Source organism: Mobula hypostoma, chromosome 1, assembly GCF_963921235.1.
Source record: "Mobula hypostoma chromosome 1, sMobHyp1.1, whole genome shotgun sequence".
NCBI classification, from domain to species: domain Eukaryota; kingdom Metazoa; phylum Chordata; class Chondrichthyes; order Myliobatiformes; family Myliobatidae; genus Mobula; species Mobula hypostoma.
Window position 1 is genome coordinate 175581047 of NC_086097.1, and position 17918 is coordinate 175598964.

Genomic DNA, 17918 nt, shown 5'->3' on the forward strand with positions numbered 1-17918 from the left:
CAAGAACATAGAATGAGCCTGTGTTTAGCCATTGCTCGAGAGGTCTGTCTGTGGCATAGCTGAGGCGAGGCAGGGCCTGGGCCCAAGGGTGAGGAAAGACCCAGGGTTTAATTTAAGCACCAAGCCGAATTGGAAAGACAGGGTATGGGCCAATGGAGGTGGCGGGGCCTGGGTCTGAGAGTGTATTGCTACAGCAGGGCCCAGGTCTGAGAGTGAGGAACGATGTAAGGTCTGTCTGATTTAAGATGGGCCAAATTGAAAAGATCAGGGTGTTGGGGCCAGGGGCAAGGAACGTGCTGGTGTTCAGCTTGCTTTTCCGCAAGGTTTACTCATCTCTGCGCTGCACTGAGGCCATGGCCTGCAACTAATAAGTTCGTGGACTGGCTACAGTGATGACAGGCTTCATGGCTGTGATCTCACTTTCGTGAATTTCAGTTATTTGCATGATTTGTTTTTTTTCCCCTGCACATTGGTTTGACAGTCTCTTTTTCAAAAACATGGGTTTTATTGGGTTTCTTTGTTTTGTTGCTGCCTCTGAGGAGACGAATATCAAGGTCGTATATAATATGCGTTCTTTGATAATAAATGTACTTTGAACTTAATTGGTACTGCTTCACAATCATGCACTTAAATTCTAACATAAAAATAAAGCAAATTGCAGTGCTTGAAGATTTTTATCTGATGCTCACTTGAAAATACCTAATGTTTTATTTCTTTGGAAAACTAAATGAACGCCTTACCTTCACAGGTGGGGATTGTGTTCCTGCTAGTATCTGAAGCAACACAAAAAGTTTGTATCACTAGTGTGTTCAGTAATCTTGGGCCTTTCCAGTTAATGACCACTAAGTGTTTTAGAGTACATCTTTGCAAGGGTAATTATGATTCAAACTTCAATTGGCTGCAGAAGTAATAAACTGCACCCAAGTGCTTTCTTTTTGTTGGAGTCATGGAGGAATACAGCCCTGATTTGGCAAACTATGTCGATTATCAACCTCCCATTTTTCCGAGTTTCACAGGAATTCCTTTGACTCAATACTTGGATGTTCACGAAGGCTGCCCATGTTATCTTAGCCCTAATTTTAACATCTGTTGTTGTATCATCTTTATTACATTTAATTATTTGTATTTAACTGACCCAATAGTTGCTTGAATTCACAGGGTTCAAAGCTGTATTGTTAACTTAAGGGTTTGGATTTCGATTCAGCACAAGGAAATTTTTGCAGTCCTATGTCAGATAGCTGAGGGTACTGAGTAGATTGACCCGCTCACTCAGTCAGTGAGTCTGGCTGGCATCTACTTTTCCCATGCCCACTTCTTCTCATCATGGATGTTTCTGCAAACTCTTTCCCACACATTTCCATCTTACAAACAGTTCAGGTTACCAATAGTTCTCAGAAAATAAGTCCTGTCATAGCCTGGATTGCCCCTGTCATATTCTGGACTGCCTATCTAGATGATATTGAGAACAGTTCTTGAATATATTAATTTGACTTTGAGCAGTGGTATTGAAATTTTTCAGTGATATGGGGCTTCAATGTCTTTGGTAAATGTAGGATTCTGACCTTCGAAGTGCGATATTACTGGAACAAGCTGCTCACTGTTTTATCAACATGCGATCTCCGATGGTGCGGAAGTTTGCTTTTCATATGATTCTGGCTGGACATCGGTTTGGTAAAGCAGATCAGGTAAACATGCCATTGAAATGTGCAATTAACAGATCTTTTGAGAAAACCAATATGTCAATGCATTAAGTTAAATCTGCTTTGTCTATTCTCTGTCAGCCCTTTGTCTTGCTCAAGTTCTTCAGTTTCCAGGTTTTGAGTTGGTTGAATTTTTGGTACAGACTGTTTAAATTATGATCCAGGTAAATTGTTGGAGTGTAGGTCTCAGACTTACTTTCTTTACCATTTTTCTGATTGCTTACAAGATGCATATTAAGGATGAATGTAGTTTCTAGAGAAGCCTTTGACCATTATAAATTTGATATTACTTATCTAAGTTTCAAGTATAAAATTTTGTTTTGTTCAGATTGTTCACATAACTCTTGGGGCTGGTTCTTTCAAATTGTTAGATTAATCTCAGAATGGGATTATTGGTGTTTAAAATAGATATTTCTTTTATTGAGGGAGAGGTCTGAATTTTGGAGTTCTGTTTCAATAGAGCTTTTGATATGCAGTTATTGTGGTTTGGTACAACTTTTCAGGCACCAAAGGAAATAGGGATATAAAGGGAAAATGTAACCAAGGTAGCAGCACATCCACAGTAAATGGCAGAGCAGTTTATAAGGCGAGAGAGAAATGGTTTAAAAGAGATCTGAATGGCAACTTAATACAAAGGAAGATGAATATATGAAATGAGCTGCCAGAGGAAGTGTTTGAAGGTATAATGAAAACTTCTAAAAGGCATTTGGACAGGGACATGGATAGGAAAGGCTTAGAGGGATATGGGACTAGGTTAGATGGACATCTTGGTCAGCATGGATGAGTTGGACTAAAGGGCTCCTCAGAGCATTCAGCATAAAAAGTATAGGACCCATGCACTTTCCTCAGTCCGTATGGGTTCTTTTAAATGATTAACTAAAGTCCTTGCTGTAATGAAATCTGAAGTCTTTGATTGTCACTGCTTTCTCAATCCTGCAAATCTCTGAATTGTTTTCATTACAGCGAAAGCATGCCTTGCGGTGCTACAGTCAAGCAATGCAAGTTTACAAAGGAAAAGGATGGAGTCTGGCAGAGGATCATATCAACTTCACGATTGGTCGTCAGTCTTTCACTCTGAAACAGCTGGACAATGCAGTGTCAGCCTTTAGGCATATTCTGATCAATGACAGCAAGCAGACAGCTGCTCAGCAGGAGGCTTTCCTTCGGGAGTACCTTTATGTTTATAAGGTAAGAGAAATCAAGAAGTAATGAATCCTAGTGTTGATTAACTTTATTGGCAGAAAATAAAGGATGTAATCCTTTTAAAATTGTAAAACAACGTTTGATGTTGAAAATGAGGATTACTTCAAATATTAATGGAAGTAATTCTATTGCTATCATAGTAATTACTGAGGTTGCAATAACTGTTTTTGCTCTGTACATTAATCTTAATGGAAGCACCTTTACAGGTACCTGTATTTTGTATTTTTGATTCACAAATTTTAAGCCCCAGTAAAGTATTCATTAATTTTAAAAAAAAAGCAAATCAAGTTGTTGGCTTATTCTGTATTTAGAACTTTTCCTCTGCCTTTCCTTAATTTTATTTGTAGTTGCTTGTGATGAGAAGTAATCCATAAACCTGAATGTAGTATGTAGCCGTGGGCCTCTTTTCCAGTATCTTGTCTATTTTGATTCCTGCCTCACTGAATCTTCATGCCTGGTTCTACCATGCACCACTGGTCTTCCATTCTCCCTGCTCCTTCACTGCACTGAAGTAAAGAATAAATGCCCAAATATCATCGTTTGTGAAAGTAGGACTTCCTGCATTATGCGAAGCAAGTTAATTGACATTACTTTATGTATTGAATTCAAGGCAGATGGAAATGGTTTTTTCTCAGGGTAGGGTAGTCCAAAGCTGGGGAGCGACAGTCGAGGATGGGAACTATATAAATGGATTTTAGGGACAGCTTTTTCCGTCAGGGTGGTGAGTATGTGGAATGAGCCCCCAGACAAAGTGGTTGAAGCAGGTACAATAATATCACTGAAGAAGCATTTGGATAAGTTTTATGTTGGGGTGGGACTTAAAGGAATATGGGCTGAGTACAGGAAATTGGGACTCATTCACATGAAGTGCCTGCCTTCATGCAGTATTACTCTCTGACTCTAAGATTAGTCAGGAAGTTGTGCTGGTGCTTTATGGAAGTCTGGTTAGTATTGTATTTGGTTTTGGTTAACCCATTAGAGGGAGAGGGTGCAGAAGAAATTTCCCTCAATGTTGCCTGAGTTAGAGGGAGTGTGTTGTTTTCTCTGGAACAGCAGAAGTTTATTGGTAACCTAATAGAATTTTTTAAGAATATCAAAGGCATAGACAGCTGGTATCCTTTTCCCAGGGATGAAATGATTCATATTAAAGGATGTGCATTTAAGGTGAGAGAGGCAAGGTTCAAAAGAGGTGTGTGGAACAATTTATTTTGTACACAGTAGTGGGTGTCTGGGGTCAACTGCCACTGTTGGTGCTGCAGGAAGATACAATAACATTTAAGAAGTTCTTAGATGGGCACATGAATATACAAAAAAAGGTGAAATATCATGTGCCGGCGCAAGATATTAATTTGGCATCAGTTAACAAGGTCAGCACTGTATTGTGGCTGTATCATACTGTTCTATGTGTCTAGTTCTGTAAAACAGCAACTGCTTTTATCCCCTGTACACCCTTGGAGATTGCAGTGTTGGTTCATTTTAATTTCAGATCCCTGTATGGATTCTTTTGTTTCTGTGATGTTTTACTTTCAAATAAAATGGATATGGATATAGATTGTTTTTCAAAAAGGATGCATCTTGGCCTCCACCCAAGCTACATTTTGGTGCACACCTGACTCCAGATGCTTGGATCTGGAAAAACAATCAATCTTCTGGAAGAACTCAGTGGATCAGTCAGCATCTGTGAGGAAAGGAATTGTTGAGGCTTCAAGTTGAAACCCTACATCAGGACTGTAGGGCTCAGATGCAGAGTTTTGATCTGAAACATTGACAATTCCTTCCCTTGCACAGATGCTGATTGACTCACTGAGTTCTTCCAGCAAATTGTTAAAAATCTTAATGGAAATCCTTGCAATGTTTAGCATGGAAAAAGAAAGACCCAACTGGGTTGTTTGCACGGCCATGTTCCTCATTAAAGTGTATTATATGCTTGTTCTTAGCCCTTTGTTATTTAACTTGGCCTTAGAATCCCTTGCTATTGCTCTTAGAGATTCTAATACTGGTCAGGGTATTAAAAGACGGGACAAAATACACAAGGTTTCATTATATGTAGATGACCTGCTAGTTTATATTTCAGATCCTAGGAAATCTATTCCTTCTATGTTATCTATATTTTGTGAATTCAGTAGTTTCTCTGGGTATAAATTAAATTTACATAAAAGTGAGTTATTTCCTATTAATAATTACTCGGATCCAAATCATCAAGTACCTTTTAGTATTGCTAAATATTACTTTACCTATCTTGGTATTAAAATTACCAAAAATTTTAAGGATCTTTATAAATATAATTTTTTTTCATTAATTGATTACACCAAACAAATGCTTTCTAAATGGTCGCCTAGTACATTATCATTACTAGGTCAAATTAATGCTATTAAAATGATCGTCTTACTGAAACTTTTTTTAATATTTTTTTTAATTTATATTTCAGGCAGTTCCTTCCTTTGTTCCTAAAAAGTTCTTTGACAGAACAGATTCTATAATCTTATCATATATTTGGAACAATAAAAATCCTAGATTGAATAAACTCTTATTGCAGAAATTAAAAAAGGATGGTGGTATGGCTTCGCCAAATTTTAGAATGGGCAATTAATATTCGATATTTTACTTTTTGGATTCACTATTCAGATATACATGAATGTCCTTCATGGTTGGATCTAGAGGTAAACTCGGTGAAAGGTTTCTCTTTGGCCTCTTTACTGGGAGCTCCTCTTCCCTTTTGATTTTGGAAGATTAGTAGACAAGATTTTAAACCCATTATTAAACATACGTTAAGAATTTGGTTTCAGTTTCGTAGATCTTTTGAGCTAAATAATTTTACTCTTTCTAGTAATATCCATCTGAATTTTTTTTTAAACCATCAATTTTGGATAAGGCCTTTTTAATTTGGAAAACCAAGGGAATAATAACTTTTTCAGATTTGTTTTTGTGGGACTGTTTAATGTCTTTTTCTCAGTTAGTGGATAAATATGATTTATCTAATGTACACTTTTTTAGATATTTACAAATTAGCAATTTTTTACGTGGTTTGTTGCCAAATTACCCCTCTGCTTATCCACCTAATATGACAGATGCTCTCTTTCAGTTTAAACCATTTCCAAAAGGGTTGGTAGCTATAATCTATAAAGGGTTATTGAACTTACGAATGATAGCTAATGATAAAATTAAACGTGCTTGGGAATTGGAATTTCAGGAGTCATTTTCAGATAATCAATGGAGTAAAATTTTTCACTTGGTTAATAACTCCTCTATTTGTGCCCGCCACTCCTTGATACAGTTCAAGGTAGTGCATCGGGCCCATAGGTCAAAGGATAAACTAGCGCGTATTTTTTCCAATATCAATCCTATTTGTGACATGTAATATTGAGGTGGCCACTTTAACTCACATGTATTGGTCTTGTATAAAGCTAGATAACTTTTGGAGAGATGTTTTTAAAACGTTATCGAAAGTCTTGGATCTGGATCTACAACCTAATTTGCTTACGGCAATTTTTGGGATTATCCCATCGGAAGCTGGAATCATTCCTGTTTCTGCTCAACGTATGATAGCCTTTTCGACTTTATTGGCTAGGAGAGCCATTTTATTGAAGTGGAAGGATTCTAATCCACCTACGGTCTTTTATTGTCTTTCCTCCATTGTGTTCTGTTTAAGTTTAGAGAAAATAAGAAGTTGGACATTTGATACATCCTTTAAATTTGAGCAAATCTGGCGACCTTTTATTCAGTATTTGCATTTAATTTGATTTATTACACTTCCAATTTTTTCTTGAAGTTTTTGATTTGAAGGTTAGATCAATGCAGAACTCTTCAACTCCCAGTAAAATTTGCCACTGTTGCAAATTAAGAAGCAAAGGATAAAACTGATAACCTAAGGATGGGATCACGGAGTGAAGATCTATTTGAATATTACTGAAATTGTAATAATTTAAAATATTAGTAACTAAAGAAATCAACCTTTTCCTATTTTAGAATGTGAGCCAGTTCTTACCAGAAGGACCATTACCCCAACTTCCCTTGCCCTACATTAAGAGCTCAGCAACACGGGTCTTTTTTGGACACGACAGGCGCCCTTCAGAAGGTTGGTTGTTTGTTTTTTCTTCGCTGATTATATTTAAAAAGAGCATTCTAGCAGAGTTTTAGTTTACATGGTTGGATGTGGGCAATGAAGGTATTTTTGCCCATCTGTTGCCTTAAGTTTATAACTGCACAGCTAACCACCATATCGAAAGAGTCGTTGCAACTGGAGTAAGATTGGCAGTATGTAAGCCAGGCTGAGGAAGAAGAGATGGGTTCCTTCTCTGAAAGAAGTGTACCAGTCAGGCTTTTTAAGACAATTTAACGATTATGAAGATTTTCATTTGAAAATTTTCAAATTGCTGTTCTACCTGTTTAATGTATTAAATCACCAGGTCTTTGCAATTTTTGGGTAGTAAGCTTAACAGTGAGAGTATGTAAGATTTTGAATGTAATTTCATTTTTGTGTAGAGCAGATATTGCTCAATTTGTGCTTAAAATCAATTCATCTGGCTGGGTTTAACATGTCTGTTCATGAAGTGGCTATTAATGTGAAATCCAGATTGATTTTTTTACTTTGTAGATCTTTTGCATGTATTCTGCTTAAATCTTCCAAAACTATTAGATTTAAGTATCAAGTCTTATTAAGTCACAAGGATAGATAAAGTGAAAGACCAGACATTATTTCAATGATGTGAAAATCTGCAGATGCTGGAAATCCAAGCTGCACACAAATGCTGGAGGAACTCACCAGGCCAGACGGCATCTATGGAAAAATGTAAACAGTCAACATTTTGGGCTTATGACCCTTCATCAGGACTGGGGGGAAAAGATGAGAAGTTAGAGCAAGAGGTGGGGGGGGGGAGGAAGATGGTAGGTAATGGGTGAAACTGTGAGAGGGGTAAAGTGACAGCGGGGAAGCTGATGGGTGAAAGAGATAAAGGGCAGGAGAAGGGGGATTCTGAAAGGTGAGGACAGAGGCCCATGGAAGAAAAGGGAGAGGAGCACCAGAGGGAGGTGATGGGCAGGTGAGGAGATAAGGTGAGAGGGAAATGGGAATGGGGAATGGTGAAGGGGACAATGGTGGGCGGTGGGCAATTTCAGGAAGTTTGAGAAATCTATGTTCATGCCATCAAGTTTGAGGCTACCCTCATGGAATATAAGGTATTGCACCTCCAACCCGAGTGTGGCCTCATTGCGGCAGTAGGGGCAGCCATGGACTGACATGTCAGAATGGGAAGTAGAATTGAAGTGGGTGGCCAACGGAAGATCGCACCTTTTCTGGTGGATGGAGCGTAGGTGCTTGGCAAAACGATTTCCAAATCTATGTTGGGTCTCGCCAATATACAGGAGGCCATACTGGGAGTACCGGATACTGTAGATGACTCCAACAGACTCTGGTGAAGTGTTGCCTCACCTGTAAAGACTGTTTGGGGCTCTGAATGATAGGGAGGAGGTGTAGGGACACGTGTGGCACTTGTTCCACTTGCAAGGATAAGTACCATGAGGGAGATCAGTGGGGAGTGATGAAAAGACAAGGGAGTTGCGTGAGAAGTGATTCCTGTGGAAAGTGGGAGGGGGGAGGGAAATGTATGCTTGGTGGTGGGATCCCTTTGTTAATGGCAGAAGTTGCAGAGAATTATGTGCTGGATGCGGAGGCTACTGGGGCGGTAGATCAGGACAAGAGGAACCCTATCTCTGGTGGGCTGGTGGGAGGATGAGGTGAGGGCAGAGTTGATGATGAAGGAAGGGAAGTCCCTTTCTTTGAAGAAGAACATCTCATTAGTTCTGGAATGAAAAGACTCATCCTGAGAGTAGATGCGGTGAAGATGAAGAAACTTAGAGAAGGGAATGATATTTTTGCGAGTGACAGGGTGGGAAGAGGTATAGTCCAGATAGCTGTGAGAATCGTTTTTTTCTTTTCTGTGCAGATTCAGCATTTTGGCTAATACTGTAGAAGTACGCAGCTAATTTTGCCCCAATATTCAAAAGGAAAAGTGGGGATAGGCTAGATGGTAACTAGGGAGTGAATAGGTCTATTGAGAGACAATGTATTCATTTGAATGTAGGCCTGGGATAAGGACAATGTTTTAAATGCCTCACCTATATTTGCCATGGAGAAAGTTATAGAAACTACAGAACTCAGGGAGCAGATGTCCAGAAACAGATTTGCATTACAAAAGAGGTGATTTTGAGATGCATAAAGATGAATAAATCACTGAAACCTGACCAACTGTACCCCAAGATTGTGAGAAGCAAAGGAAGAAATTGCTGGGGCCCTGACAGATGTTTGTATTTTCCTTAACCGGGGTGAAGTACTGGAGGACCAGAGGATGTATTATGTTGTACCTTTATTTAAGAAAGTCATGAAGGACAAGCCAGGATCTGCAGGCAAAAGAATCTAGTATGGGGAGTGCTGTACTTCTCTCTATGAAAATGGTGATACAGGTAGATAAGGTGGTGAAGAAGGCGTATGATACACTTGCCTTCATTGGATGTCCTAAATCTTGAGTACAAAAGCTGGAATGTTATGTTACAGCTGTGCAAGTTGTTGGTGACAACACACTTCAGAATATTGTGACATGTTTTCCATACAGGGTTATGGATATGTGGATTGAGCTGTCAAAAGAATTAGTAGAGGCAGGCATATGGACTGGTTCATGGGCAGGAAAGGTGAAGAAGTTTTTGAGGCATACACAGGCAAATGAGACTAGCTCAAATAGGCATCATGGTCAGTGTGGATGACTTGGGCCGACAAGTCTATTTAACTTGAAACAGGTGCTGATAATATAACATTCTGTTTCCCTTCCCGTTAGGAGAAAAACAAGCAGCCACCCATGTCAGCTTGGATCAGGAATATGAACGTGAGGCTTCCCAGCAATGGAAAGAGCTTGAGGAACGGGTTGTAACTGTGGTGAACAAAGGAACAATCCCTCAGAATTTTCAGCACACTCAGTATTGTCTCAACAGCCAGACTGACAACTTGCGCCTTCCCATGGCCGTGGTAGAAGGTAAGTCAGTTCACATAATTAGTCCTCGAAGGAAACTGTTGGTGTACTGACTGTAAAGCTCTTAGCCAATTAATGTAAGCTTTAAATTATTAATCTCTGATTTGCTGCTTACTACTTGTGTCTCAATCAATATTTGTTTTGACTTAATTTTTTATAGTTGTGCTCAAATTGACAATAGTATTTCCTGTATTATCTCCAATTATGCCTCCTTCATCACCTTATCTACCTATATGCTACCTTTGGGTTAAGGTTTTATACTTTTATTGCTTCCTGAAATCACTGTAATTACTACTTTTGTTTAACATTATTTAAAATTTATTATTTCCCTTTAAAATACCCTGTTTTCTGCATCCTGCCAAAGTGATTTTGGAGGTTAGTCCAGTGTGACACGCTGTAGTGTTTTGTCATTCTTACTATCTTTCTGTTATTGTTTCTAGAACCAGTTACAGTTGAAGTAGTGTTCAAAAATCCTTTGAAGGTCCCTCTGTTGTTGAGTGATCTGTCGTTGTTGTGGAAATTTAACTTTAGAGACTTTACTAAAGATTCAGAAGAAGATGCAAGAGAGTCGATCAGCAACGAGAAAGACTTACATCTAAAGGTAATGATATGTTTTTGGAATAATTGTTTTTGAGCTAACTGATACAATATTCTGTAACTATTGGACTAGCTTGAAAACTTCCGATTTTCATTGCCAATTTTCAATGGCTACTCCACTCTTTAATTGTTTAATTCATTGTCTACATACCAAAGTAACAGGTTTAATGTGTTTCAGCCCATTTATTTTATCTCTTTTGTCACAGCTTGAACTGCCAAAGTTCCCTTTTACTCTATGGAAATAGCTTCTGCACATTCTTCACTCTGTAGAATTTGGAGATGCCCATCCTTAATGTTTCCTTTGGTATTAGGTTGTTTTTCCACTCCTGTTGACATGGTTTAATGACATAAGAAAAATTATAAATATGAACAAATCTGCTATAAATCCAGGAAGTGCTCAAAATTCAGCAGGTCTGGCAGGATCTGTAGAAGGGAAACATTTTGGGTCTAGGATCGGTAGCAACTAAGCCAGAACAAAAATAACCAAATGCAAGTCACCACAGATACTCTAAACTTCACTCATGCAACCCAAACTCAGCCATTCAGAAATGGCTTCTTCCCCCTCATTATATTTTGCACTATTTTTGTAATTTACAGCAATTTTAATTTTTGCAATGTACTGCTAGCACAAAATGACACATTTTATGGTATATACACTCAGTGGCCACTTTATTAGATACACCTAATTACACCTTTAGGTATGTCTATTCAGCCAATCATGTGGCAGCATCTCAATACATAAAAGCATACAGAGGTTCAGTTGTTGTTCAGCCCAAGCATCAAAATAGGAAAAAATTTGCTTTGAGGTACTTACACTGTAGAATGTTTGTTGGTGCCAGATAGATCTTTCGAGTATCTCAGAAACTGCTGATCTCCTGGGAATTTCACATGCAAATCTCTGGAGTTTACAGAGAATGGTCTGAAAAACAACAAAAAAAAATCCTGTGAGTAGCAGTTCTGTGGTGCGGGAGAGAGAGAGAGGAGGAATACCTTGTTAATGATAGAGGTCAGAGGAGAATGGCCAGACTGGTTTAAGCTGGTAGAAAGGCAACTAACTCAAATAATCACGTGTTACAACAGTGGTGTGCAAAAGAGCGCACACCACGTCGAATCATATAGTAGATGGCCAACGCAGCAGAAAACCATGAGTGTACCTAATAAAGTGACCTCTGTGTGTACATTAGTGATGACAAATCTGATTCTGACCTGAAATATGGTTAGTATTAAAAATGCTGAACTGTTCTGATCAAAGGGCATTGACTTGAAACATTTCTCACTACAGTTAGTGCTTGACCTGCTAGGTAGCTCCAGCTATTGAATACAAGAAATGGAAAGTAGTTTTGCATAGAGCTAACTCTTCATAACTGTATAAATCAACTAATTCACTCTTTGGAGGATTAGTTGGAAAATAACATACCATTTAAACAAAATGTGGTTTTCATGATTTCAGGCATCTCAGAGTATTGTCACGGAAGTAATAAATGAATTTCAAATAAGTGGTGAAGAAACCAAAGTGGTGAGTATTTATACTTTCTCTGCAATAAATTTATCCTGGCAAAAATAATCCCCCTTCTTTTTCCTCCTTTTCCTTTGGAGACAGCTCCATCAAGGGAAGAGAATACATAATGAAACCCATGTCTTGATCACACTCACACACAAGTTGATTGTGGAATATCTGCTGCTGTTAAGGGAACAATGGTGGTTCAGCAATTAAATGACTCGATCACTAACCTAGAGACCCGGGCTATAACACTCCAGAGGCTTGAGATTGAATCTCACAATGGCAGCTGTGGACTCTGATTCCATACTCTTTTATTCAAAATATTTATGAGTAATCTTTGGTGGTTGTAAAACTGAAACAGTGCTCTTCTAGAAAAAAATACCATCCTTGACCACCCATATGGTTGATTCCACAGTACCCTCTGAAATGGCCCAGGATGCCTACATCCCAAAAATTGAATTGGGGTGGGGGGGGGGCATGGAAGAAATAGGCTGAGATTGGCTCACTCAACATAAGCCAGGAAGAGAATCTGAGCTTGATGCTGGAGTTACTAGTCACAGTTACATAATATTCAATTCATCACCTTCACATATTTCGGGTATCTGTACAGAACTGGATTTCAGAATGATCAAGTCATGTTTATTTTTGTATGCACAAGTCAATGAAAAACTTGTCTGGATCAGCATTACAGGCACGTGGCATCAGAGACGGCCTTAATAAGAAAAGTATAGGTTAGACGTAAAGATGATAAGACACAGGAACTGAATTAGGCTATTCAGCCTATTGAGTCTGCTCTGTCATTCTGTCAAGGCTGATCTATTATCCTTCTCAAGCCCATTCTCCTGCTTTTTCCCCATAACCTTTGATTAATCAAGAATTTAGCAAACTCCACTTTTGTAATTTGTCCTCGACAATTCCACGATTCACTACCCTCTGGCTAAAGAAATTCCACCTTATCTCTGTTCTAAATGGAAGTTCCTCTATTCTGAGGCTGTGCTGTCTGGTCCTAGATTCCCTCACTATAGGAAACATCCTCTCCACATCCGTTCTATCTAGGCCTTTCAATTTTCGATAGGTTTTAATGAGATTCCCCCCTCATTCTTAGGTCTTATGGAAAGCAGGGGAGTGGGGATGACTGGAAAAATTGGATCAGCCCATGATTGGTGGAACAGACTCGATGGGCTGAATAGCCTACTTTTGCTCCTGTATCTTGTGGTCTTGTGGAGTACAAGCCCAGAGCTATCAAACGGTCCTTGTGTGTTAACCCCTTTATTCCCTGGATCTTTCTCGTGAACCTCCTCTGGACCATCTTTGCTTGGGGAAGGGACCCAAAACTGCTCAGTACTCCAAGTTTATAATGCCTTATAGAGCCTCAACATTACATCTTTTATATTCTAATCCTTTCCAAAATGATTGTTAACATTGTCTTTGCCTTCCTTACCACAGACTGCACCTGCAAGTTAACCTTAGCGAATCCTGCTCGAGGACTCCCACATCCCTTTGTGCCTTGGATTTCTGAATTTTTCTCCCCGTTTAGAAAATAGTATACACCTTTATTTGATCTACCAAAGTGCATGACCATATACTTCCCTACACTGTATTCTTTCTGCCACTTCTTTGCCCATTACCCTAATCTAAGTCCTGCAGATTCCCTGCTTCCTCATACCTCCTGCCCCTCCATCTGTCTTCATATTGTCCGCAAACTTGGCCACAAAGCAATCAATTCCATCATTCAAGTAACATAATCATTGACATATAAAGCATATGAGAGGACACAATTAGAGCTGAAGAAACAGTCCATTGTACTTGGAGGTCAGCCTGTTGCTTGACAGTTAGTGATGAGAGTTGTGCTGGTTAGTTCAAGAAACAAGTGATTGAAGGCAAGTCGTTCTTGAACCTGATGGTGTGGAACTTCGAGTTACTGTACCTCCTGTCTAATGGTAGCTGTAAGATGACAGCATAGTTGGTAGAGTTCTTTGGTAGATTTTGCTGTCTTGAGGCAGTGCCTCATGTACATACAGCACCATGCCAATATTTAGGCATCATAGATCTTTTATATGGGTTTAGATGGTCTGGCCTCCACAAAACTGTGATCTCAACATCATTGAGGCAGTTTTGGACTACCTGAAGAGACAGAAGCAAGTGATGGTTAAAGTCTTCAGAAGAACTGTGGCAAGTTCTCCAAGATGCTTGAAACAACCTACTAGCCAATTTTCTGATAAAACTGCACAACAGAGAAATTGTACCTAAGATAATTATTGCAGTTTTAAAGGCAAAGGGTGGTCACATCAAATATTGATTTGATTTAATGTTTTACTGTTTACTGCTCTTTATAGTAAATATTGATATTTAGAAACTTTAATATTTTTGAAATCATTTTCGCATTACAGATTTTTTTACATGTGCCTAAGACAGTACTGTATGTGAAGGTGTGCCTGTGATGTATTGAGCTGAGTCCAATCATTTGGAGCCAAGATATATTTTGAATCCGTATTGGACAATGAAATGCAATTCACTGGTTAGGGTATTAACAAAATTCACTTTCAGATTAATAAATACTATTATTCATTGTTCAATATGAAATCAATTTAGTTTTGACTTGGTTCTGCCAGAGCTTCTGCACCATTACTTAAGGTTTGTGAAAATAGTGTTTGAAAGAAATGAGAGCTAGTTAGAAGTGCTCACACAAACATCATCAATACACAGCTCCATACTTCTATGAGAATCTCAGGAGTCCTAAAATCACAGCTGGCCAAAGGCTCCCAACAGAGCAGAATAACGCCCCCAGAGATCTGTAGAACAGTAGCTTCAGCAAAATTCTACAAGCATATCCAAAATATGCCCAACAGCTTTCCAGTTTGTAAGCTCATCAAAAGTGCTCCTCCATCTTCCTGACTCAAATCTCGAAAACATTTCTACAACTTGAAAAACCTCAACTCTTATGGACACACTGAATAGTGCTAATACTGGCACACCAACATGCCCCCACCCCGCTCCTCCCAGGCTTTGCTACAGCTATCAGACAAAACTGGGCAGCTGCAAATAGACTCAGAAGTCGACATGCTGAAACAGAGCAAACACTCCACCAATGGGGCACCCGGCAAACCCCAGCTTCTGAAGAGGAAAAAAAAGCACCTGCCATATGAAACAACATCAAAAGAACACATTCAGATGGAGAGCATGTTTGAATTTTTTACTATGTGCTGTGTTATCATCACAGATGCAGCCCACTGAGTTTGTGCTGTTAGCCTACATTAATCACATTTTGTTTTATTATTCCCACATTCTCATGATCTCCTTCCAAGTTATTCCCCTCACATGCACACTGGCTAAATTTATAGTGGCCAATTAACCAGCCAGCCTCTGTGCCTTTGCAATGTGGGAAGAAACCAGAATACCTGGAGAAGACATGCACAGTCACAAGGAGAACATGCAAACTCCACACAGTACTGGAGATCATGTTTGGACTTGGGTCTCTGGCATTGTGAGGCTGGAGCTCCATTAGCTGCATCACTGTTGAGTGCTGCACTTTGAGAGCAGATCTTGAAGGGCATATTCTCCATATTCTGTTACCTCATTTAACTAGATGACTAGTGATCAGGTGACTTCTGTGGTGCTCTTTGGCTCAGATGCACTTTGAAATAATCTTGTGTGATGAAGTGTTTCCTGAGCTTTGTATCAACATCTATTACTCACACTATATTTAGTGGGTATTGCTGATACTAATTGAAGTCTCTGAAAATTATGGGTTTCAGTGATAATGTTTTGGCCACTTGCTTTAGATATGGGAATTACTTCCACTAGTGGGGTAATTCTGAGTCCACACTCTCCCAGTTCTTGTGATGCAAGTAGCTTTGGCACAATTATTTTGTTAACATGATTTTTCACAGAAGGCATAGTCATCAAGTTGCACAGAGCAATCAGTTGAATTACTTAAATGGTGTGATAACTTATAGGATGGTTTTTGGTTAGGAGGCTGACAAGTTTCCCTTTCCTCAGGGAACAATGCCACAGTGTCTTCTGATTGAACAGTGAAGCATCTGCAGTTTGTACTTCTGTTGTTCCTGAAAGTTACAAAAACACTCCAAGGAATTTTATGATTGTTATTGAATAGAATTTAATACTAAGTATCATTAGATTATATTGGGATAAAAACATTACAGTGGCATACTGATAGAACCGCTGCTTCAAGGACCCAGGCCAATCCTGATTTCCGGTAATGTCTGTAAAGAGTTAGTACGTTCTCCCTGTGACTGTGTGTATTTCCTCTGGGTGCTGTGGTTTCCACCCACATCTCAATAGTATGCAGGTTGGCAGATTAATTGGCCAGTGTAAATTACCCTGAGTATGCAGGTGAATTGTAGAAACTGGTGAGACGTTATGGGAACGTGGGGAGAATAAGAAGGGATTAGTGTTGATGACAACTTGATGGTTGTTAAGGACTCAGATTGTAGAGCAGTTTCCATGGAGACTCGAGATTGCAGATGTTGGAATCTGGGGCAAGAGGAACTCCGGTCAGGCAGCATCTGTTGGGGGGTGCGGGGAATAGACCATTGTGAGTGAGACCCTTCATCTGGAGTGGTCCACATTATAATTTACCATTTTCTTTCTGGTGCAAATGAGTGGTGTCAACCTGAATCATCAGCTGTTTCCCTCCAAACATATGCCCAACCTGATCCCATGCTAAATCAGAAGTTAAATTTTAAGGAATATCATGGAGGAAAAGTTGGACAGCAGTCATTTACAAATGAGCAAGAGGCCACCTGTGGGGAACACACGTCTCCATGTCAGTTTTGGCCTCACTTTAAGACTGTACCATGCCACAATGCTGTAATGTAATCTGCCTCAGTGAGAATGTCATTTCTAGGTGTTAGCTGTTAAATTGTAATGCATTATAAAATAATTGTGACTCTTGAATGCAAAAGAAAAATGCCTTTGAATCCATAAGTCTGAAATAAAATTATTGACAGTTGTGAAATTAGCAAATGTTGTAATCTAAATGATGCATTTTGAAGTAATTTCTGCCTTTTCTTTAGGCAAGATTAAAGCTACTTCCTTGCCAGACAGGAGAGCTGCACATTCTCGGAATCGTTTACAATCTCAGCACAGTGCTGCCAGCTGCTAAACAGGATGGAATAGACTCTGGTCCTGGAACGCAGGCGGCAGGTAAAGTGATCCATTTGTCTGTTTCTGTATTTGCAATGAATATTAGAAATGCATTGCAAAATAATATTTAAAGAATCAAATAATGTATACAAAGTACAGTAGACAAGGTCAATGGCAAACATGGTAAAACTAAGGACAATAATTTGAATATTTAGATTTGTAAAACAAGATTCTGCAGATGCTGGTCATGTAAATTGGAGAAATTGCTGGGCAATTCCTGCCAGATTGGGTTGGGGGAGAACTTTGAAGATTTTGGAAATATGAGTCCCCTTTTCTTTTTAATTCCTGAGTTCAATGTTTTGAGCATTTTATTTCAATTTTGCTTTAGTAAAGACTGTGCCAATTCCCCCTGTTTAACCTGTTCCTGCAGCCAATTGCCTCAATGTCAGCAGCCCTTACTTGTCAAAATCTGGAATCAAGCCGCAAACAACTCATAACCTCCAACAATCCAGTTCAACAGATCAACTGGAGTATTACCATGGGCTAAGCTGGACTGAAGGTCAGTTGGGGAGTGGATGCGGAACGCAAACAGATTGTGATATGCAGGGATCGGTTATGTTTTTGTGATGCAGATTTGCTCAGTTTATATGTGTGAAAATTGACTGCTATTTTAGCCTCACCCAATATTTTTCTAATATTAGCAGCAAAGTCACTGAATACTGTCCTTGTAATATATTGGGGGGAGGGTGGTGGGGGCTGTTGTGCTATCTGGCTGCTAGAAATAAGATTTAT

General features: G+C 39.2%; 1 protein-coding gene across 3 annotated transcripts in view; it reads left to right on the forward strand.

The window, feature by feature from the left end:
• Positions 1-17918, forward strand: part of trappc8 (trafficking protein particle complex subunit 8) — a 186117-nt gene that overhangs the window by 106049 nt on the left and 62150 nt on the right. For all 3 annotated transcript variants that reach the window (XM_063060131.1, XM_063060134.1, XM_063060143.1), the window contains 8 exons: positions 1554-1685; positions 2664-2888; positions 6870-6978; positions 9731-9925; positions 10363-10523; positions 11970-12035; positions 17057-17186; positions 17557-17685. In XM_063060131.1, the coding sequence (XP_062916201.1) occupies positions 1554-1685; positions 2664-2888; positions 6870-6978; positions 9731-9925; positions 10363-10523; positions 11970-12035; positions 17057-17186; positions 17557-17685 (1147 nt within the window). The remainder of the gene's footprint in view (positions 1-1553; positions 1686-2663; positions 2889-6869; positions 6979-9730; positions 9926-10362; positions 10524-11969; positions 12036-17056; positions 17187-17556; positions 17686-17918) is intronic.